This window comes from Pezoporus flaviventris, unplaced genomic scaffold (assembly GCF_033815535.1).
Source record: "Pezoporus flaviventris isolate CSIRO_AGI_PZ_B2104156 unplaced genomic scaffold, CSIRO_AGI_Pfla_v1 ptg000054l, whole genome shotgun sequence".
Lineage (NCBI taxonomy): Eukaryota > Metazoa > Chordata > Aves > Psittaciformes > Psittacidae > Pezoporus > Pezoporus flaviventris.
The window spans coordinates 573,803-597,592 of NW_026892602.1; the positions used below are offsets into that span (position 1 = coordinate 573,803).

Genomic DNA, 23,790 nt, shown 5'->3' on the forward strand with positions numbered 1-23,790 from the left:
CTCAGAGTCTGGCCACTCTAATTACCTTCAGCTTCTTTTGTTAAAAAGGGTCTTTGCAAATGAAGAACAAAGAAAAATCCATTTTTTTGGTACAGTCTCTAAGCCTCAAACTCTTCTTGTGCTAGCTCTAGGGCAAGCTGTGTGTGACACTGTTGCACCAAATGGCTCCTACTCAGGGGAAATCATGTCACCAAGCATAAAACGATGGCCCCCATCCGTGATCCAGGCCTGAACATGTGTGTGATGCTGCTATGTGCATGATGGGCTCGGGGTATCTGTGGCCTATGGGGCTGGATTAAAGGCTCTTCAAGTCACTAGCCGTCTGGGTTTTTTGGATGAGTGTACCTGCCATATCCAGGGAGATGGGATTGCGTGTTGATGCAGAGCCTCAGGCACCTCTTCTGCTATCAGCTACTGAAGCTGAACAGCTCTTGGGATGATTGCCTGTAAAGCCCATTTTACCCCCATGTGCTCTGTCAGGGTCTGGGATCATCAAAAGACACTTCTCCTGGGATGGAGAGAGCTGTGGCAGGGCTGGAGCCGCTTGAACTGAGCAGATGAAGGTTATATGAGGCCTGGAAATCTTTGTTTCAAAGCCTAAAGCTCCTCTGCCAAAAGCTGTGTTCATGTTTTGCATGTCTGCTCTCTGACTGAAACTGCTTTGGCAGGAGGGCCCTGGCTGCTCTAACTTGCTCTTCCCTGCCTCCCCAGGCATGAAAGGCTTGGAGTGCTCGCCCTCCACTCCTACCATGAACTCTTACTTTCACAAGTTCATGATCAACCTGCTCAAGCGCTTCAGCAGCGAACGGAAACTCCTGGAGACCAGAGGACCCTTCATTATCAGGTCAGAGCACACCACCAGCTCACCGAAGGCCCACAGGCACCCCCAGGGCAGGGTGGGATGGGGAATAAGCCAAAACCTTTTCCTCAAGCCTCCTTCAGTCACTGGTACACTGTTTCAGAGCAAATGGGATTTGCCTTTCACGTGTCAAAGCACCATATTACTCACACGAATCTCCAGAGGCAATGTAGCTCCTTATTAAACAGCATTGTGAGAGTCTGTTTAGTTAAGAAACAAGTAAACCAGCCAGAGCATGAAGCCTTGTACTCAGAGTGCCAGGTCAAGTGAATCCCTACACCCCGCTCAGCTTGATGCTCCCCCAGCAAAACTGTCGTCCCCCGAAGCTGTATGTTTCAATGCACAGGGTTGGTAGGTTTTGTGGTAGAGGCTGGTAAGCCAAGTGCTGTGGCAGCTGGCAGGGCATCATCTTTAGTGCAGTGAAATCTGGGGCAAGGGACACCAATTCCTCAGCACACTGGGAAATAACATGCTTAATGGTGTAGAAATCAGTGAGGGGGTTGGTGGGAGGAGCAGGCAGGACTCTGGGTTTTAATCCCTTGCTTTCAGGGAGGTCACATCAAAACATGGGGAGAGCATGAAACCCAAGTCCTGCTCCTGTAAGAAAAGAAAGGTCTCTCCAAAAGTGGAGGGGAGCAGGAGGTACTGGTGGGGTGGTAACTGTAATTGCAAAATAAAGCATGCAGAGCTATCTCTGCTAAGCTGAGCTGGGGGTTGAGTTGGGCAGCAGTTTGTTCCCAAGCCTTCGGGCAGCCAAGAGCTGCTAGATTCATCCTGTGAGTGGTAAGCATCAAGGCAAAGTGGTGCAAAAACAGTGAAAGGGGACCAGGGCAGGGTTGTAGCTGCTGTTTAGGCTGAAGAGAATTTTAGAGCTTTCCCCCAGCTTACATTAAATTTTAATGTAATATATTCCATTTGCTCCCAGAAGAATCTAGCTGAGCATCTGTTTTGTTTCTTCTGATAGGAGCCTGGAAATGTTGGGTTTAATATATGGCTCTGGGGTGCAAAGAGGTGCATATGGGGATCTAAGAATGGGACAGAGACAAAATCCTACTCGTAGAATCCCCAGTCTTCCCAGTTAGCGCAGCCCTGGATTTGAGCAGCCATTGGCAGGGGAAGTAGCCCTATTCTGTGTTAATGGAGTGGACAATTAGAGCAATAGGGGCCCATTTAGAGGTTCTCCCATATCATGGCCACCTCAGATCTCCCTCTGGCTCTGGCAGGATGAGGTTGGCTGGCTGGCCCGGCTTTCCCAGCAGCCAGCCAGCAGTGCAGCAGGACTGGCTCACAGCAAGTCACATGCTGGAGCTTTGTACAGTGATTTATGCCCGAAATAATCCACTAAAGCTAAAAAAAAATACATATATTTATATGACTCTGCCCTTTGTCAAGTCATGTCGTGGGTCACAGGGGATAGAGGTGGTTCTGGGAGGGGTGAGCCATGCCCTCAGGTACCAGCAATTAACTCTGAAACCTACTGATGGCAGTTGAAGTGCTGGTGTTAGTTAAATCTCTGCTACCTCAGGAAAAGGCAAGATGGGAATAGGGGAGGGAAACTTACAGGATTCTCTGGGAAAGACTGATCTCTTGCCAGAGAGACCCAGTGAACATGGGAGACTCCTGGTGCTATTTTTAGACACGTTTCCAATTGAAGCCGTATTTGACTTCCCATGTTACATCCCTCCCTGTCCACAGGCCAGCTCAGCTGTTTTGTGCAGCAGGGTGAGAAGCCAGCATAATTTTTGACTTGGGAGATGCTGGTGGTGCTTCATCCTGGACTGGGGAGCACAAGGGGATGCTTGAGAGACCAGGACAGCATGTGCTAAAGCGTGGTCCTCCCCCATGTGGTCCTCGCTGGCACAAGCCCTTTGCTCCCTTTGTCCCCATCATTTTCCTCTCCCCTCCGGGACCACTGCTGCCCATTTCTGCTGCTGACTGGCCTGGGAATAGCAAAGCAGGGAAGCAAAATAGACCTGTCAAGTTTAGGCAGTGATTTCCAGCTACAGGATTAGCACACAGGGGAAGGGAAATGGGGAACAAGGGGTTTATTCAAGCACAGCACAGCAGTTTTCCCTGTCACATTGTCGGTGTGCAAGTTCAAACAGCCATGAGATCAGGTGGAGGGTCTGTGGTTAAAAGTAGTTTATTTCTAACCCTGCTCAAGCTTGTTCATGTGTGGTTGCTGACTCTGAAAGGACTTTAGTTTCTCTCCTGATACAGCCTCACAGTCCCAGAGGCAGAGGTTATAGTACATTGTTTGCTTGAGGACACAAGTGTGGTTTTAGCATTGAACTCTGCAGGAGCTTGTGGAGATGGGACCATCTCTTGCTTTGTAGGGACCTGTGGTTCCCAATACATGCAGAGCTGTTCTGGTGCCTGCCTGACGTTTGGAGATGGGTGGAAAAAGCACCTGCAGCCCTCTCAGTCATCTCACCTTTGAGCCTGGCTCCGGTAGAGCTGGGGGCTGATTTGGTGCTGTCACCATCAGTGACCTTGGTCTCAAGCTGGTTATCTTGAAATGCCAAAGAAGACAGGGTTGAGCTAAATGGAAATAAACTGCCTTTAAAACAACAGGCAAGCAGTTCCGAAAGTTTCTGTTGCTCAGATAGATATTTCTTCTCCCTTTCCTGGGATCACCATGCTGGGAGATAACCGAGTGCTGGCACACAGGCCATCTGCAAGTACTGCTGGTGCATCTAAGAGATGCTCTTCTTGGTCTGCTGCCTTTCCCTCGTGGGATCCAGGTGCGATGCCTTCTTTATGCCACCACCCACAGGGACCTCATGGAGGGAGAGGTTATGGCTACAGCATATATATATCCCTGGCAGGATCAGAAGGGCAACATCCAGAAAAAGGCTCTTCAAAGCTGCTTAGGTGCCTCATGAACACCTGGGTGAGGATACTCTTTGTGAAGGGATGTGCTGGAGGGGTGCTCCTGGATTATCACTCTTTCCACCCTTCTTTTGAGGAACCACAGAGGTGACAAATCTGCTTCCATGGTCTCTTCCAAGAATTTTTTGGGGGTTGGCACCAGTTTTCTGCATCACAGGTGATGGGGGTTTCCTTTGGGGGTCAGTCTCTCTCACTGTCACTTGTGACTTCCTAGGCTGGAAGCCGGTAGTTACTCCACATTTGAAACTCAGAATTCAAAGTGCTGTCTTCTCCACTCAAGCCAGGCACATTTTCACCCAGAGGTGACTCCCAAAGGATTGTCTGAGGCAGGAGCATCAGCCATCGCTCAGTGTTACCTCTCACCTTGATAAGCAGATCCGAGACCTTCCAACCTTACCACAAATTAGGAGCTATCTGCCCTGGGTGGCATATGGCTGTCCTGGATTCAACAGAACCCTTAAGCAAGAAGCAGATATTCGCATTCAGCTGCTGGCCTCCGGACGATGGCTTGGAGCACCAGAAAAATGCAGAGAAGCTTCCAAAGCATCACATGGCCCCTTGGAACAGGAACCCTGCAGAGGTAAAGCTGCTCAGCCAGTCTGGAGGCAGGCAGCAGAGTGGCACCGAGCTCTTCAGCTCACACTGAGATTTAGCAGGCTGGATTTAACACTTGCTTGTCAGTACCTGCTCTAGGGGATGGGGGGATCAAGTGAGAGGCTAAGCTGTACCCCACAGACACAGTTTGAGGATAGGGCTGGCTGCTCTAGCAGCTTGCCCTCTGAAGAAGCCGTCCTCTCCCCTCTCATCCCTCCCCAGGGCTGGTTGTGCAGCCCCTGTGCTGCCCCTGGAGTCTGTCTGAGCTCTGGGAGCCAGTTTAGCTCACTAAGCCCAGCCTAGCACCAAAGCAGCTGGCTTTTTGCTGCTCTCTGAGATGGAGCAGCTCAGACATTTGTGGCTGACACACCTTGCCAGAACAGCAGAGGAGCCCTTCAGGGTACAGGGTGTGCTTGAGTGGCAGGGGACATCCCTGTGTGTGCTGTGTATGATGCTTTGAAGTGTGGGGCTTAACTTTTAAGCCCAGAGAGGCTGTTTTCTCTGTGAACAATGGCACCCTGGGGCAGGAGATGACGCCTGAGTCAGCACTTTGCTCCCTAGGCAGGGGCCCATACGCAGGGGTTGTCTCAGCTTGTTTTATAGAGCTGTTAAATAAACTTCCCTGCTGCCTAGCACCTTCTTATGGGGAGTTTTTTGAGGTAAAGCTGCATGGAAAGGGGCCCTGGGGCAACTTTTCAGCCACCTCCTGCACAGTGCAGCTGGAGGGGCTTGGCCATTTGACTGGGGATGGTCCTTGTTTTTTCGGGGGATGCTGGAACTCCGTGGGGGTGGCAAGGAGGGTGGGCTGGTTTTCCATCTGCTCTGGAGGAGCAAGGCTGGAGCAGGTAAGGTTATTCAGTCAATTTATGGCATTAGCTGGGGAGGTGGAAAATCCCAAGTCTTGTGTTTGAGTCATGGATTTATGACTCCTTCAGATGGGAAGAGTTCACCTGGTTGGAAAGCCTGGCTTTTCCTTGAGGTCTCAAACATCCTGCCAGGATGAGGCCAGTGGAGAGCAGGACTGGGAAGAGAGCAGAGCTGGGGACAAACACCAGCATGCCACATTGGGTGCATGAAGGGCTTTATGGTGATGCCCTTGGCATGGGCCTGGGGTGGCCAGTCCCTTCTTTCTGGGCAGGAGGGGACTTTTCTGCCTCTGAGAGAGGCTGGGGCTGACTGTGCAACACCCCTTTCTCCTCAAAAAGTAGGGAAAAACAAGCAAAGTGTGGTTGAACCTGTAATTGCAATGAGGAATTGGAGACGGGTGGAGCAGAGGAGCAGAGGGCCAGCATGTTCCGTAGAGCACAGGCATCCATCTGATGCTCTTGGCAGGCAGGCAGTGAGGAGCATGTTAAATCACTTTTTGCTCAGCCTGCCTGGCATTCCCAGGGCTGTGCTGTGTCTAGGGGAGCAGGAAGGAAAGGGCAGCCCGCCAGCATTCCATGGGGAGGGCTCTGGGGAGGGAGTGGGATGGGGGTTTAGCTGCAGGCTTGGATAGCAAGGGATACACTGGGAATCCTGTATAGAGCTGGTGGCTGTCTGCTTTGGTGGCAGGCTGATGCCCAAGGCCTGGGATGCCACCATTCTGCAGTGATTCACTGTCCCCCTGCCCCATCCTAGCCCCGCTACTGCATTCTTAACTTCATTCTTTTCTCCTGCCTTGTGGTCCCACCTCCCTGCTATTATCACCCCTTGCTAGGGAAGTTAACCAAAATCCTCCTCTTCTCCCAGGCTTGGTTGCTCTTGAGCTCCACTGGACACACAGTTTGCTTGGCCAAATATTCCAGTACCTCCCCATGAGCTGTAGGCTTCCAGGGCTGGTATGTAGGACCCCTCCTGCTCCTTCTTTGTTGAGATGGGCTGATGCTACCATGCCCTCTCCAGCTTCCTCTGCCAAACCCATGACCTGAAAATCCCTCTGCCCCACCAGCAAGTGAATGAGGACTGGGGGGGGGCAGGCCAGGGCCACGTGTCACCTCTTCCTCTCTCCCACCCTCCAGACCGCTGTGTTCAGGAACAAAACCTGCGTTTGTTTTTGTGGGAACTGTTCGACTTGTACACAGCAAAGGGGGAAAAAAGAACCAAAAGAAGAAAAAAAAAAAAGAAACAAAAGAAGGGGAAAAAAAAAAGAAGTGCAGCTCCTTTGATAAACTGGGATATGAACTCGGGTAAAATCCAAACAGCTGTGAGTGCTACAAGAGAAGCTTCTGTGTCAGGAGGCAGCGAGCCTGCGAAAATACAGTGCTCTGCCTGCCAGGATGTTCACTGGCCGCCTGCCCTTCTGCCTTAATGAACTGTAAGCTTTCCATCCCCACCCCTCGTGCCTCGGGAAAGGAGGAACCGGAGGAGAAAGCTTTGTATTTATTTGTTTGTTTGTTTGTTCCACCAGTCTGTAAAGCAGAAAGGGCTCCCTCCTGCCCTGCGTGAGCACTGGGCGTGGGGTGATAGAGCGGGCAGCAAGCATCCATCTGCACACTTCTCTTCGCTCATCTTCCAGCTCATTCCTCTGCATCTCCCTTTATCCCCTGCCCACCCCTCAAAACCTCCTCTCCCCAGCTCTGCCTCCAGCCTGCCACGAGGAATCCCACATCCGGAGATCCAGAGCGGTGCTTTAGTGGTTTTGTGACAACCTCACTCTGCTTTTAGGCATCTCCTGCTGTCCAGCCATGCATGGTGAGCACCCTGGAGGCTTCTCTTGGGCTTCCACATGAATGTAGAGTGAAACTAGCAACCCCAGTGTACCTCCAAAACCCCTAGCTCTCAAGTTGCCTGTTTTACGTAATGCAGTGAGCTCTGTAAGCCCAAGGGAGCATGTGCTTAATGAGGTTTTAATCCACTGAGGCTATGGGCCTCCTCACTACTCTCCGCAGCCCCATGGGGCACAAGCTGGAGGGGAAAATCCTAATTTCCCCCAGGCTAAAGGTTGGATCCAGGGTTGCAACACACTTGGAGCCATCAGCAGTGTGACCTTCATGATGGAGGAGCCTGGTTCCTCTGCCCAAGACCCAGGGAAGGATAAGAGGTGCCTCCACTGAACTGGCAGGAGCCAGCCCCTGGGAATGAGCTTGTCCTATTCACTAAAGCTGCTCTGTGACCAGCCGTACTCAGAGCTGCCTGGAAGGACGTGATGGGTTTTCCTGTAGAAAAATGGGAACCACATGTGAGCAGCACTGCTGGAGTGGGCTGGACTAATTTGGGTCAGTGAAGAAGGTGGAGGGGAGGAAGGGGAAATGTGTGTAGGGGAGGAAAATCCTCCCAGAATGGCCAAGTTCCTTCAAAGGGCAGGCCCCTGGAGGAGGAGGGGGACGGGGACGGGGGGGGGGGGTGCGGGGGTTGGAATATCTGCTTCCTCGCAGCACTTTCTATGGGATTCCAGCAGGATTGCTCTGGAAAAGCGGGATCGGAAGGTGAGGAGCCAGGAAAAGGTGGGCTGGGCAGCAGGGATAGGAGCCTGCAGCTCCCCTGCTAATGATCACGTTCTCTGGAGCAGGGCTTCAGCATGAGCAGCCTCCAAGGTGTCTCCCAAGTTTTCCTTGCCTGGCCAACGGGTGAGGACCGTCATTGTGGGAAGTCATCAGTTGGTGCAGGCGAGGAGGGGGTTAACTGGTTTGATCTGTTAACTGCTAGATTAACCCATCTGATCCCATCAGTCAGGTCTTGGGGTGGTGTTTCCTTCTCTTTCTCTGCACACGTGACATCTCAGTTTATTCATCTCCATGGAGAAAAAAGCTAGGACAGGGAGTCTAGGAGAGGCTGAATAACAACAGTTTCTCCCCATCTATCTTCCAGGGTATCTTGCTCAGGATTTATCCCCAAAGAAAAGGGCACACTTGATTAAAAACCTTAAGGTTGGGCTGTTTTGCTCCTGCTACTCTCATTAAGGGACTTTTACCATTCCTGGCTGCTTTTGAGCATCTCATAGACCATCGCTTTTTGAAAACAGCTTCTGTGCTCACACACTGCCACCCGGGCAGCCAGGCAAGGATGCCTTAGTGCTTCCCACAATATCCTTTGCCGCAGGTTTCCATTCAGGGTGGGTGCTCAAGGCTGGATGCTGCTTTGGGAACGGCTCACCCCATATGCAGGCTCCATAGTTCCTTCCAATGGGTCTGTCTGGGTGCTCTGTTCCCAGGATGGGATGTCCTGGGTTGAGATATCCCAGGATAGTGCATCTTCAACTCCCACTGAAAGTGTAGAGCTGTGCAAAAGGCACCCTACCTGGAGCTCCTTTCCCTTTGGTGCTCCTTCCATTTGGTGTGTGAGCTGCTCTTGCTGCTCAGGTCCTCCTGGAGCAGGTTCTCTTGTAGCCTTGGGTGCTCTAAGGGTGCTGGCATGGCAGGGAACATCCAGCCACTGTTCTCCTGCATATCTACAGGCCCTGATGGGTTAGGGGGAATAAGGCTCCTCAGGCTGCATTCCCCCTTGAAATCCCTTCAGGGCTCCCAGCTCCAAAGGCAGGTCAAGTGTCAGGATCCACCCTGTGATGCTGGAAGGCAGCAAGAGGCATCAGGTGAGTCAGGAGCGCATCTGGCCTTGCAGGCACCTCCTTCCCTGAGCTCCAGGCTGTGCTGGAGTGTCCCCTCTCCTCCTCCTTCTGTCCCTTGTCCCCAAAGTCACACAGGGGTTAGCATTTACTCGAGTATGTCTGGGTGTGGATTTGAGCCCATCAAGCAAAAATACAGCCACTTTGCTCAAGCAAAGCAAGGGGAAAGTCAGCGGCAGGTCTGAGTCAAGATGCTGGCAGAAGAGATGAGGCAGCTTCACCTCCTGCCCCAGGACATGCTTGTCCCCAAGCCAAGCTGCCACCTCCTTCCAGTCATTTTTATTTCCTTCTGGAAAGCATCACCCCCAAATACATAGCATATTCCTGCTGTACTCCACCTTCAAGCTGGTCCCTCTGCTTTCAGAGGTCCAGGGTTTCCCATCAGAACCATCTTCCTCAAAAGTTTGCCTTGCTAACAGGGGGGATGCAGAGGCTTATCCACCTCTAAGACAGCAACCGGCTCCTTGGCCATGTTTGTAGAAGCAAAAGCACTTTCATTTCTTCGTCTTAAAGCAAAATAATGAGGAGGGATGAGGAATGGTGAGCACAAAGACTCCTGTTTCTCTGCAAACCGCATGCCCTGAACTGGCTCAGCCTCTCCCAGCTCCCATTGTTATAGCTTTGCGCCCGCTTCTTTAACCTGTTTTATTTGCAGCAAAGAGAAATTACAGGGGAAGAAGTAAGGAGCTTGAAAATTAGGCCACAGCTGTCATCCTGAAAGGGAAGCAGGCATCTCAAAGGAAGGATCTGCTACTGCACTATGTGTCTTCCCCCTCCCCAGTCTTTGCCCTTCCTCCCCTTCAAAACAGAGGATGCTTGCTTGAAAACATCACTACCCAGTGTAAGTCCCTCTCTGGGGTTAGGCTCTGGGGAGGGATTAGTGAGTGTGAGCTGTTCCACTTGGCTGGGGCAGTGGGCTGGACCTGGGATTTCAGCCCTGTGATGTTGCTGCCTGTGCTTCCTGAACCCAGGATGAGACTTGGATTTGCCATCCATTTTGCTATCAAGTCATCAGCAGCTTTAAAAGTTGGGTAAGAAATGCTTTGGGTGATTTATTTTTTGCATTCCTGACAGTTTCAGAGGGGGAGAACTGCCAGGTGAGCCTCCTGTCAATGCTCAGATGTTCCTACAGCATCTCATCCCTGACTGCATGCTTGCAGGCAGGACAGCTTTGTCCATGCATCTCTATAAGGTTTCCTAAAGGAAGCTCCTGGGACACACTAACATGGGCAGCTGGAGACTGGTGCTGGATGTGTGTCTTGTGGGCTTCACCTTGGAGGAGCTGTCACATTCATCTGCATTACATTGAGGAGTTGGGCAATGCCTTGGGCTGAGTGGATCATTAAGTTTCCAAATTGAGTTATCTTTTAGCTTCTGCCTCATTCCAGAGGATATTAGTTTGAAGAAACTTTTTAAGAAACTCTTACTTCTCTTTGGTACAGTCCTGTTTCCCGCTCCTGTTTGCTATGGAGCTGTGGGTGTTTCACTGACCATGGAACTACCCAGAGGTGTTGGATATCTGCTTTATAATCTGAAGGTGACCTCTTTGAAGGGTGCAGTTCTCCAGACAGCCAGTGTCCAAGGTGGGAACACAACTGAGTTCATCACAAGTCATGGTGGACATGCCCAGCTTTGGGCTGGGCTCACAGTTTTGATCAGCAGTGGGGAAGTCATGCTGCCAGCTAGGACAGGGACCTTCTGGCAACCAGCATCCAAGGGGAGAATCATGAAGAGCAGGAGTTGAGGGCTAAGGCTCTGCAGGACCAAGATGCTGAACGTGTTGGAACAAGTCCAGAGAAGGCCACTAGGATGATCAGGGGTTGGTGCACCTTCTGTATGAAGACAGGCTGAGAAAGTTGGGGCTGTTCAGCCTGGAGAAGAGAAGCTGCTTGGAGACCTCATAGCAGCCTTCCAGTATCTGAACGGGGCCTGTAAGGATGCTGGAGAGGGACTCTTGATCAGGGACGGTAGCGGCAGGACAAGGGGTGATGGGCTTAAAGTGAAACAGAGGAAGTTCAGGTTAGATATAAGGAGGAAATTCTTTACTATGAGGGTAGTGAGACACTGGAATGTGCCCCATCCCTGGCAGTGTTCAAGGCCAGGTTGGACAGGACGTGGAACTACCTGGTCTAGTGGAAGGTGTCCCTTCCCATGACAGGGGGGTAGAACTGGATGATCTTAAGGTCCTTTCCAACCTAAACCATTTTGTGATTCTGTGCTGTTTCACAGGCTGAAGCTGATCTGAAGTACTGCTGTATATTTGTGTTGTGCTCCTCTGGGGGATCCCCTGGGTTGCTCTGGGGATCCCTAGGGAGCAACTTACAGCTGAGGCAGCTTGAAGACCAGGGCCAGGCTGACAGCATGGCTCCTTCAGCAGCTGTGATGCTGGCAGCTACTGCAGAGCAAACACACTGCACCTTTCCCTGTTCAAGGAAAGGCAGTGCAGGGCTTGTTCTGCCTTCCTGAGATCTGCACATCTCCTTCATGGATCTGCACGTCTCTTCATGGTATCTCTTTGAGGAGACCTTAGAGCAGCTTCCAGTGCCTGAAGAGGCTGACAAGAAATATGGAGAGGAGCTTTTGACAAGGGCCTGTAAGGACAGGACAAGGGGGAATGGCTTTAACCTGACAGAGGGGAGATTGAGATGAGCTCTTAGGCAGAAGTTCTTCCTTGTGAGGGTGCTGAGGCCCTGGCACAGATTGCCCAGAGAAGCTGTGGCTGCCCCATCCCTGGCAGTGTTCAAGGCCAGCTTGGACGGGGCTTGGAGCAACCTGGTCTAATGAAAGATGTCCCTGCCCATGCAGGTTTGAACTGGATGAGCTTTGAGGTCCCATCCAGCCAGGATTCTGGGATGCTCCTCCTGCTTTTTTCTCCCTCTCCCCTTCCTGTCCTAATTTTGTCTGTGCTTCCTCTGCAAATTCCTAAAGGATCCCAGCTGCTGGGCTGGGCTGGGGATGCTGCTGTTTGCAGCAGGAGGGTTTCAGGGGGCTGGGAGCAAGCATCACGGGCAAGCAGGTTGAGCTGGGGCATCTCCCAGGGATCCTGGAGAAGGGAGGAAGGGTGGTGGAAAGCCTTGGGGAGGAGAAAGGATGGGTGCGGAGGAAGAGGAGGGTGGGGAGGAAGGATGGGGAGGCTCTGCCCTCCTTTCGGCTGCAGGAGAGGTTGCAAGCCTCACAGTCAGGGTTGCAGAGCCCCTTGGAGTATTGCTGCCCCAGCCTCGGCTGGCTCCTTCCCTGGCTCTGGCTCTGTCCCAGTTGCTCGCAGTGGGATGAGACACAATCCTCTCCCTTATGGGGCCCCGTGTCTGCCCAGAGCTAATAAGGTGAATCACTGGTGCTTAACGAAGAAGCACCTGCTTAATTGAGCACAGCGGATGTTGCACAGTGTGGCTGGGTGACAGGATGGGGCCAGCAGTGCTTTCCATCCAGGGCTCCCTGCAGGTCCTAGCAGAGGGTATGGTGTCACCATCTGTAGCAGGGGTGTATTTCATCTTCATTTTTATGGAAAACAAGACCTTTTCCCTCTTTGAGCAAGCACTGGGCTGCCCTGACCCCCTGCTACCCTATTCCTGCATGGTGGCTCAGGGCAGGGGACAGAGCTGAAGCAGTTAAAGGGACGAGCAGGAGGGATGGGAGCTCTGACAGCTCCCTGAACGATGATGTTTAGATTAGTCTGGTTTCCAGGCATCGAGCTGTCAGAGCAAGAAGGCTGGAGGAATGCCGGGGCTTGCCCTTAATTGGAGATGTGGCTCTGAATCTGTCCCATTACTCTGGCATGCCCTGGGTTCCAGCAGCCCACCCCACGCCAGATCCGTGCCATGGAGCTTTCAGTTTGTCCCCAAACCCCATCCTACCCGCCCAGTCATTAGGGTGGTGGGATTTTATTGTCGCTGACGTCACTGCAATGGCTGCTGGATCACTGAGGCTCTAGTTCTGAATATGGCACAGCTCCACACAGGAAGGACCCCAGGGTGGCATGGCTTCTGGTGACCTTCATGGCTCTTCCTTCAGCCAGCATCATCTTGCTGAGTGGTCCTTTAGCCTAGGGGGAGGACAGGGTCCAGTCCCCTCATCAGGGGCTGGATGTGACCTCTGGGCCCCTTGGGAGCCCCACTGTAGCAATGGAGGGGTATGTTCCCTATCTCCTTGTTGCAGCTTCCCGTCTGCCTGCTGCTGCATTCTTTGTCTCTGTTGGAAGGACTTGAATAACCCTTTTAATTTAAGGAGTTAAATTTTAATGGCCTAAATACCACATTCCATTATCATCGCCATGTGCCTGCGCCAAGGGCTGCCTAACGTCTCAATGCTGCACTGTACTGATGCTCTGCGGCTTCTGCTTCCTCAGGGATGCTTCTTCTCTTCCTTTCCCACACTGGGAGGTCTTTGGGGATTCACTGATTCCCGTGGGCAAGGGGACGGGCAAGGGGATGCTCGTGTCACCCACGGGGATACAGGGAGAACCCTGGGGAGCAGCATCTCGCTGGGATTATGCCTCAGGGGGGATTAGCTGGCTCAATCAAGTCAAAGCACGGGCAGGTGGATGGACGGGTGGATGGATGGACGGACAGGCCACAGCCAGCCTCATTGGTAACTGGGGGACTGAGTCTTACAGCTGGGGTGTATGTAGTTGATTTATGGAGTATATATATATGTCTGGAGTGTAGATATGAGAGGTCCTGTCCCCTTCTGCAGCCCCTCCTCAAGTATCCTGGCTGCTGCCTGATTAGTTTGAAGCCACCTGTCCCTGCCTCCTCCCAGCCAGCCTCACGTTCCTCTCGTGCCTTCAAAGCCTCCCAGGCTCCGGGGGAACCCCCCTCAGTCCCACCAGCAGCTGGGCTCAGCTGCTGTCTGCTGTCACAGAGGCCAGGCAGCTGCATAGCCAACCAGTTGTCTCCTCCTTTGGGGACCACTTTGGGGTGTGCCAACCAAGGGGCTTCATTGAGGAGGGAGTTTGGGGTCTCTGCCTGCATCAGGGGAGGCTGCTGAGCACAGGAAAACTCATTCTGTTGGTGGTTTCTGCAGAGCCTGGGGGATCCGGGGGGAGACATGGTGCCCATGGGAGTCAGCATCCCTGGGGGTGACACAGCTTCGAAGCAGGGGGACAGACTCTGCACAGCTGCTCCTTTTATATCCTGACAGTTTCCAGTTTCCCAGTGCCACTGAAAGGAGGGGGAGCAATCCCAGCCCTTCCCTGCTAATCAAAACCAGGCCTGAAATTAGAAAGCAGCTCACATTCGGCCCCCTGCTCATCATTAGCCAGCCAAATGTCAGAGCTCCTATTTATGGAAAGCAAAAGCCCTCCTTTTCCATGGAGGAGTAGCAGAGGGGAAACCTGACCAGTGTCCTTGCCATGGGAGGACAAGCGTAGCTTTGGTGGTCTTTAAATTGCCCTCAACGCTCCCCAGAACCATTTTTTGCTTGTCTGAGCTTGTTTGATCTCTTTTCTTTGCCTTTCTCTCTGGAAGGTGTAAAACACCATGAGCAGAAGAGCTGTGCCGGCACATCCAGCAGTTGGGGTAAAACTATCCCAATGTTTATCCCTGGAGGACCCATCTGCTCTTCAGGCACAGTAAATCATCCCACCTCATGGTTCAATTGTCCAGCATGGTTGCTGGAGGAAACTCAGCAAGGATGAGGCATCCAGCTATCCCCTCTTACTGGAGAAGAGTGGTATGGAGCCAGCTCACTCCTAGGCTGGACTTTGACCTGCCCAGGCTGGGCCTTTTTTGCTGCAGCTGGCACTGGCTAGATCCTGCCTGCAACGCTGAGCTATTGATTTGCTTTTGGCTTCATCAGGCTGGACTAAATGCTTCTGCCTTCCCCATCCCTCCCTCAATGCTTCCCTTTCCCATCGCTGTCCCTCTTCCAGCCAGCCCTGTGTCCAAGCAGCAAGAAATTGGGGAAGTGTTTTCATCCCCATGAATGCAGACGGTTACGTAAGAATAATTGGGATAAATGAGCTTATTTATCACAGCCCCATTCCCTTTTAGCAGGGTCCAGGGTGATTGCTGGGCTCGGTTATGTAAAAGCCTTCACAGAGCATCTCATTGTCCGGTGGCAGCCACACGGGATGTAGGAGCTGCTGATGGAGAGGAGCTGGGGTTGGATGAAGAGGGGATGGGTTGCTTGGCTGGATGAGATGAGAGGAAGTCAGGAGGTGGGGGGGTTCTTCCTCCATTTGTTGAGGAAGGAAAATCTGTTTCTTCATTCCCCATCCACCTCCCGCATCCTTAAAACGCCAGGTTTTAGGGTCTTTGATGTCTTAACTATAGCCGTGTAGTCTTCCACCAGTCCTTCTCCACTGGGTCGGGGCTGGAAACTTGCCTCCTTCCTCCTCCTCACCCAAGGAGGTGCATATGTGATCTCGGGGTGGGGGGGGGGGGGGGGTAGATCAGATGTGCCCCACCTCCTGGCCTAACCAGGCAGCTATCCAACACCTCTCACCTAGCCTCCAAAACAGATACTCCTTCTTTTCTCTCCTAAACCCTTCTGAGATGCCTCCAGGGGGGATTTAGTTGCCAGCTGAGATTACCTGGTGTGTGATGGTGCTTGGGAGTGGTTGGGGGAAAGAAGAGGAGCTCTGGGGGATGCCAGCCTCTCCCCCAGTGCCAGAGTTCCCTGTCAGCCTATAAGGAAGATGTAGGGACCCAGGGAACATCCCAATTTCAGGAGAAGCTGGGAAACAGGGTGAGCTCTTACAGATCTCCCTGGTGCAGGCACTGGAGAGCTGAGCTAGCACTGGGCAGCATTTCAGATGTCTCTAGAGAAACTGCCCAAGAAGGCAGGAGCCTGGAGAAAAACAGGAAATCCCCAAACCCAAACAAACATGGAAGGAAAAAAATCTGATTTTTGGTTTCTGGTCTAAATTGTTGAAAACCTTGGAATGCCTCAGGGTTTGCTAAGCAGGACATTGCTGCTGTGACCCACTGGGCCTGCCCAGGCACATCAACATGTGCTGTGGTGCCAGCTATGCTGTATTTTGGGGAGAGCAGAGCAGGGGCTTCTTCCAGCTTCTGGCTGGAGCTGCAGAGCCCCTCAGCACTGGATCTCTGGGGAGCTGGAGCATGGAGGTGTTCAAGAAGCAACAGGGCAGGTTACTGGGAGAAAGGGGGATGTAGAGGGAAAGACAGGCTCTGGCTCCAGGACTCCTGGGTTGCATGGCACTGGGAGAGATTGCTGTGTCCTGGTGGCCTCCCTCACTTTATACCAGTTCCCTGGTGTCCTGTGGATACTGATGTGACTGGGCCAACACATGCCATCTGTAACCATGCTCCATGCAGTTGTCTGAGTAGAAAGTGGTGGTGAAAACAATTATGCAGGTCACTGAGAGGCTTGAGGTGACAAGAAGCCATGGTGGTGGGTTGGTGCCAGAAGGGTCCCCACACAGCCTGACCAGGGTTGTGTCTTAGCCCAACTATTGGTTTTTGGCCTTTTCCTGGTGTGAAGGTCTGCAACCTCCAAATGCAGAACCTGATATTGCCCCACAACATCACTCTTCTGGTGCCTCTGCATTCACCCAACCTGTATATCTCACCCCTGTTCCTTTCTGGAGGAAGGGAATGATGTGCAAGCTCAGGTCAGGGTCTCTGCTGTGCTCATTAACCATCCTTCCCCCTTGGTTTCTCTCCTCTGGGATACACAGGCAGCTCTGTCTACTTTTGAACGCAGAAAACATCTTCCATTCCATGGCAGACATACTCCTTCGGGAAGAAGACCTCAAGTTTGCCTCTACCATGGTCCACACCCTGAACACAATCCTGCTGACATCCTCTGAGCTCTTCCAGCTGAGGAACCAACTGAAGGAATTGAAGACCCCGGTATGGGCAGCAGGAGCAAGCTGAGCTGCTGGGCAGGACACAGTGGGGGTGGCAGGCACCTGGGGACGTATCTGGCAGGTCCCAGGGTAGCCCCTTAATTCTCCCACCTTTCAGGAGTTGAGTGGGGCTTGGAGGATGTGCCCAATTCTTGCTTTCTCCCCTGGGATGGGAATGTGCTCCCCAAGTCGTTGAGCAGCTGCCACCTTCCTCCCTCCATCCCTACACAGGCCCGGGGACAGGTGACAGTGGGAGCAGGGCTCTGGTCCCTCAGCTGTCCCTGATGGGACCATGCCCACAGCATTTGCCTAGCAGCTGCCACCAGCATTGGCCACATCCAAGCAAGACAGGAGATGGAGGAAGACTTCTCTTTCTCATGCTGAAGGCCAGTAATGCAGTGGTTTCCCCTTGGGTGGGACAGCCACCATCCTCCAGCCCCTCATCTTGTGGTGCCATCCCCCAAACATTTCTGGTTTCCATCTCCTGAGGCTGCTGGGCCCGTAACAGTACCAGATGGACTTGGTGAGTCCAGAAACATCCCTTCAAACGCCAGTGGCACTTGCCATGCAGCAGGCTGGTGTCAGGGTCCTGGGGCTCTCCATGCCACGTCCTTGCTGGTGACTGAACCCCAATGACTCCCTCTGTTCCTAGGAAAGCTGTAACCTCTTCTGCTGCCTGTACCGGTCCTGGTGTCACAACCCCGTGACAACCGTGTCCCTCTGCTTCCTCACCCAGAACTACAAGCATGCCTACGACCTCATCCAGAAATTGTATCCTTTGGGGGTTTTCTGTGAGGCCAGTAGCTGGGCTGGCCCTTTGGTCCCTCTGTGGCCACCAAGGTCACCCTGCAGGCCACCCCAGCCTCCTCCCACATCCCATCATTACCAGGGTGGTGTCCCCACCATGCAAGGGCAGGGCAGCCTGTGCTGGGCGCTCTCCAGCTCCCTTCCCCTTTTGTTGTTCTTCTTTCGTGTGGTGTGAAAAGAGGAAAGCGTGTTCTGGCTGAGCCTTGACCTTCCCCTGCCTGTGAGGGGAGGCTCCTCAGCATCCTCTTCCTCCCAGGAAGACAAAGGCTTTGACCTCCTGGCCTGCAGAGGAGCTGGCAGTGCCTGGCATGATGTGGTTCATGGTGACCTCACCATCTGCCTGCAGCAGAATTACTGTTTTCACATGCCAGCAATGCCAAAGCTCACTAGGTTAGCTTTCCATACCATAAAGCTTAATAACACACTCAGGTTCCCTTCCCAAAATGTTTCTCCTGCAGGTCAGGAGGTAAAAGCAGTCATCCTCACTTGCACCATCTTCTTGCCTGCTCTCTGGCTAGGCAAGCTGCCAGGATTTGGGGCAGTCTGCCATTTCCTCCATCTCTTCCTGCTCCTCCTGTTTCCTTCCACCATCGCCTGGACACCCTACAGAACTTCCAGCCCTGCCTGCATGCAAGTCCTGTCCTGCAGGAGCTGTGGATACAGGGAGCATTTGGCATCACCCGGAGCGAGCCATCTGCTGCCACTGGGCCACCTTTTCCCAAGGTAACATCCTTAACAGCCCCATCCAGTGGGGATCTGGATATCACTGTGGATTTCCTCACCGAGGTGGACAAGCTGGTGCAACTCATTGAGTGCCCCATATTCACATGTAAGGAGGAAAAGCCATGTGGGAAAGGATGGTGCTTGGTGCTCCCCCACCCAGGCACGTCCCCCCCCCTCCCTGCTCCTCCATCACAAGCGGCAGCATGAATAAATAGAGCAGAAGTTATGAGACTTCTTGCTGGGAGCTTTGTCCAGCACTGGAGCTGCCCACCATGGACAAGGGGGGGGCACCTTGCCCCCAGATATAGGCTATGGGAGCAAGTGGTGTTAGCACGAAAGGGATGAGGGAAGGATGGGGAGAGCCTGGATCAGGCTGAACATCTTGGGGGGGGGGGGGGTAGGATGTCAGGTGAGGGGAGCCATGTGTGCCAGCCACCCTTGGTGGCATTATGCATGCTGCCAGAGCCCTTAACAAGAAAAAGGTGGAGTTTTTCTGGAAATAGAGAATTAAGCCATAAAAACACAAAGCTTGCTCTCTCTTCAGCTCTGCCCCCTCAGCAATGTGGGTACTGCAGCCAGGGGCTTGAGGATGTAGCTGAGAGCCAGGATGGTGGCAGGGGCTGTGGCAGGGTGACCAGTGGCCACAGGGATTTCCTGTGATGGCATTTGGCTGCTTCTGGGCTCCTTTTCCCTGAGGGGGGAGCTGGGAACTGAATGTGCTGGGAAATGTCCTGGAAAGGGCTTTTTTTGAAGGGGGACCTGTATAGGTTTAGGGCTGGAGAATATCTAGGGTAAGAGGGTTAAGTGCAGCTAGGCAATAGAGACCTGGGCTGACCGTCAGTCAGGTTCTCTTCCATGGTACCCTGTGTTCATCCTGAAGATTAATTTCCTACCGTGTAAGGCACACACATGTCTGTGGTGGCTTTCCATTGCCCCAGGTTATTCCTTGAGGGTTCCCCATGCACCTTATCCTCCAAATCTCAGGGTAGGTGACAGACCTGAGCTGCATAGAGCAGCATCACTGGCATGGCTCCCTTTGCTGGGGAGTCACCACAGGTGCTAGTGGGAAGTCTGAGGTGAGATGCTGGGGGAGCGATCTCTCACACAGTCCCCTGGCCTGCCCCAGGTGGGACCTTGGCTGTCTGCAGGGCTCCAGAAGACCCTTCCGCCCATAAGCAGCAGGAAGGATAGAGGGGGAGGGTGGTTTCCACCCTGCTGAGCAACACCAAGGCCCAACACATGTAACCATCAGGGTTGAGTGGAGATGATCCCTTCTGCTCAAGAGCATCCCTGGGAGGGTGTCACCCAGCCCTTCTGGTGTGTAATGCTCCAGCGTGGGATTTCTGCTCATTCTGCAGAAGCTGAGGAGCAATCTCATGTTGCAGATATGTGTGCCCTCAGGCAGGCAGCATGGGCAGTGTCACGCGTGGGCAGTAGCAGGGATGGGAGACTGGGGAGCTGCTGTCCCCTTCCCCAGCTGGCAGCTGGGGGCTGTGGCAAGGGGAGGGGCTTCTGGCCTATGAAGGACACAAAGATTGTGAGTTAATGGAAGAGAAGAGGCTGCATGCAAGTGCCCCTTATGTCAGCTGGCTTGTGGCCTCCCCAGGACCATCAGGGGGGTCAGAAGGAACCTGCTATTGGGGCTGGAGATGAAAAGCATTTTACCTGCCTGCCCATCCTCTTCCTCTCCTCTTCCAGACCTCCGCCTGCAGATGCTGGACGTGAAGAAGAACCCCTACCTGATCAAGGCTCTCTATGGCTTGCTCATGCTGCTGCCCCAGAGCAGCGCCTTCCAGCTCCTCTCTCACCGCCTGCAGTGTGTGCCCAACCCCGAGCTCTTGCAGATGTAAGTGCCATGGGGATGGACCCCCAGCATCAGCACCAAGGTCAGACCAGCTCTGTGTGTCCCCCCCTCCAGCAGCTGAGCATCCCTGTGATCCTGGGCTCCAGCTTTCACCCCCCGGCTCCTTTGCATCCATGGCTGCTCTGTGGCCTGTGGCTGGGGGGGGTTGTGTCTATATTTGGTAACCTTGGGAGGGCTGTGCCTCATCCACAGGCATTTGGCATACAGGATGGAAAATTTCACTTGTGGGGTCGCTATGGAAACGAGCAGAGCCAGGAAGGAGGTTTATGGAGAGAGACTCCAGCAACGCAGAGTGCTCCCAAAGCATCCCCATCACAGCCCAGATAGCATTTGCAGCACCCAAAAGGGAGACACCTTTTCGTCTCCCTCCCCATAGCTGGCCTTTGGGAAGCCACCAGCAGCGATGTGCAAAGGCAGTATCTCCCTGGGGACCAGCCAAAATCCTCATGCTCTGTGCCCAGGGATGCTGCTACTCAGCTCTTAGGACGCCAGTGGTGGGATTTGCTCTCCATCCCTTAGATAATAAGCTAGAGGGTGTGCATATTAAAGCCGTTGCAAAGCCCTGGGAACAAAAAGATAGGTAGGTTCCTGAATTAACCCCCCACTGCCACAACTCCTTGGCTTTTAACTGCTTCCCTGTGCCGCCTTTTATCCCTCATGGCCTCAGGCGCCGAGTTTGTACTCACCACCCAGCACTGGTTTTTAACTGGAGGGGTGGGGAAGGAGCTTCATGTACTTCTTCCTCCCACTTTTCTCTGCTCCAGCTGCCATCAGTGGGGGTTTTTGAGCAACCAAAGCTGTCAGACGGCCTGAGCATCTGATTAACTCTGACCTACATTCCTTCAAACACTGAAGCCAGCTTTCATAGCAGGCCAGCTCCAGCTGCCCCCTCCCCAAAGGGGACACCAGGGCCTCAAGAGCTGCCTGTCCTCTGTCCATGGGCTCCTCTGTGACCCCTGATGGGCATCTCATGGCTGGTCACCCCCTACCCTTTGTGTTGGGGACAGCTTTTGGGGGTGACCATCCACAGATGGAGCTCCCCAGCGCTCCAGCTGTGGGTGCTCATCCCCAGAGGCTATCCCTGCTGCCACCAGCTCTTCTCTGTGCCATAACACATGGATATTTTTTGCTTGCTTACAAAACCAGGCAGGGAAACTGAGGGTCATGGCTCTGGCATCCTTTCGGACCAGCGTTGCTGTTTTCAGATGGAATGGGTTAGGACAGCATCTGTGTTGGAGTGGTTAAACATCCCCTGAGGGTCCTTTGTCTCCTCTCTCGTGTCCCAGGACCTCTTGGGCTCCATCTCATGCATTTAGGGAAGGGAAATAGGTCTTTGGGAGTGTTCCGTACAGCACCAGCATTACTGGATTGTGCTGGGCTCAGCTTTTTCAGGACAAGCCCTTGGTACTGCCTGGGTGCAGGAACCTCCTACCTCTTCTCACCCTCACACTTCTTCCTCCCCACAGGGACAGCACCAAAGCAACCACTGGCCTCAGGGGGACATCCGTGTCCAACATCAACTACACAGAGCTGCTGCAACACTTTGAGAAGGTCCAAAACAAGCACCTAGAAGCACGACACCAGCGAGCTGGGCGGGCAGAGCAGTTGGACCGGCGGATGGTCCTCTGAGCATCCCTGCCACAGCCACAGGGATGCTCAGAGGGATTGGGGCAGGGACCAGGGGATACAGATCAGGGGACAGGGATACCAGTTGCTGGGCACTGGAGGATATGGTGGGTTTAATGGCAGAGGGAGATGGGCAAGCACTCAGCATGGGGCTGGCTTTCCTACCTGCTGTGTGTGTGGATTATGGGGGACATTCAGGCTGTGCCCAGCTTCTCCCATGAGTGGCACAGGGATGTGGGGATGGGCTGCAGCAGGGGAGGGTCAGGGGAAAGCACCTCATCTCATGCAGTAGGAGGAAACTCCCCTTTGCTTTGCTAATGCCTTCCCTGTGACTGTCAGCTGAGCACCCAGCCTCCTGCCAGCAAGACCAGAGGAAAAGGAAGGGAAGACGGGAGCAAGCCCTGGCCTCTTGCCCTGGAAAGTCAGCACAAGGGGCCACCGGCCACCTCTTGCCAGCCCAACTTCCACCTTCCTGATCCGAGGCAGTGCTGGTGGCTGCTGGCGCATCCTGTGTGTGGCACTTGGTCCCTTTCGTGTATCATGCAGCCTCCCCACCTCCCCAGCTCCTGGCACAGATGACTGCACAGCCTTAACTCCCAGGGAACAGCAGTGACCCCCACTGCACCCAGCCCAAGACTTGATTCATTGTTCCTACATTAAGCTCCCCATGATCAAATAAACGAGCAATGCAGAACTGGGCTCCCCATCATGGATCTGCTCCAACTGGGAGGCATGGAGCATGTTGCTTGACCCTGTGCCCTGGGCTGGCCTAGCCCTGCCATGTTGGCTCGCAAGCAAGCTGGGCTTCTCCACCTTCTCCTCTTCCCAGCAGGAAAAAGAAACCACTGCCGAAATTCTTCCAGGCCATGGTCACGAAACCACAATGTGGTGACAGCATTTTCCTGGCTGCCTTCATGCTGTCTCACAGCACTGAGGGACAGGCACGTGCCAGGATGTTCTGTTTTGGGGGGGGGGGGGGGGGGGGTGGTGTCACCAGTGCATCCCTGGTGTATTTCAGTGTCTCACCTGGTCCCAGGGAAAGGGGGGGCATTGGTGGAATTTATGGAGTTTTTATGGCTCCTGGCCTGTTTACAGCAGAGCCGGGCTCTGGCAGCGAGTTCTTCAAACAGCCCTGCACCGGCCAGGATAAAGACATTCCTGTCATTCCCAGGAGAGGGCTTTCCAAACCCGGTCAAGGCGGGTTAATTTTAACAGCCAGGCCTTCAGGATGGGTGAGTGGTGGCTTCTGAAGCCCACCAACTGCTCAGGGTGCCGTTGGGGTGTCCCCATGGCGTGGCCCCACCCACTGCCAGCTTGCTGCTGTTGTGGGTCGGGGCTACTGCCGGCCCATTGCTGCTGCCGGGTTCATGGCTGCTGAGCAGCCTCTTTCCATGCTGAGGGATAGGGTTTATGGGGAGAAATTCCAGCCAGCTGCCAGAGTGCAGAGCCATAATCATTTCTGTATGGGTGGCTCTTGACCAGTGCTGGCCAGAGCAGTGTGAGGCTGCCAGGGCATTGCTGGCAGTGGGTTGGGCATTTTTCCAGCTGGAGGAGAAATAGGTGGCTTGGGCTGAGCCTGTAGCCACAGATGAGCATTGTTTCACTGTGAGGTGCAGTGAAGTCTTTCGGGGCTCAGCCTGACACCCCAGTCCCAGGAGGTGTGCTGGCAGGCCACATGTTTCCCACTCCTTGGTGATGGAGTACCCAAGATGTTTCAGAGGTGCCTGTAATCACCCCATTGTGTTAAACTGCAGTGTGCCCCAAGCCATTTGCCCACAGCACACCTGGGCATGTGCCTTCCCCAGGGTAGGGAAGACCGTGGGGGTCAAACGGCCCTTGGCAAGAGCTTGAACAGAGCCCCGAGCATCCCATAGCGGTACTGATGCTCACCCAGGCCCAGCATCCCCAAAGGCACGTCGGGGTTCTCAAGCTCCCCACTCGGCACCCCCGAAAACATCCCTTGGGCTTCCTCTGCTGCCCTGCGAGCAAACCTTGGTGCTGCAGCCCTGCATTGCACCCCGGGCACACCACCCGCAAACATCCCTCGGGGCTCCCCCAGGAGTCCCCCC

General features: G+C 53.7%; 1 protein-coding gene across 4 annotated transcripts in view; it reads left to right on the plus strand.

The window, feature by feature from the left end:
• VAC14 (VAC14 component of PIKFYVE complex) overlaps positions 1-22,415 on the plus strand; it is a 62,838-nt gene extending 40,423 nt beyond the window's left edge. For all 4 annotated transcript variants that reach the window (XM_061468864.1, XM_061468866.1, XM_061468867.1 and 1 more), the window contains 6 exons: positions 712-844; positions 16,531-16,705; positions 17,354-17,472; positions 18,258-18,337; positions 19,930-20,077; positions 21,562-22,415. In XM_061468864.1, the coding sequence (XP_061324848.1) occupies positions 712-844; positions 16,531-16,705; positions 17,354-17,472; positions 18,258-18,337; positions 19,930-20,077; positions 21,562-21,724 (818 nt within the window). In that variant the 3' untranslated portion in view covers positions 21,725-22,415. The remainder of the gene's footprint in view (positions 1-711; positions 845-16,530; positions 16,706-17,353; positions 17,473-18,257; positions 18,338-19,929; positions 20,078-21,561) is intronic.
• Positions 22,416-23,790: the final 1,375 nt, after the last annotated feature.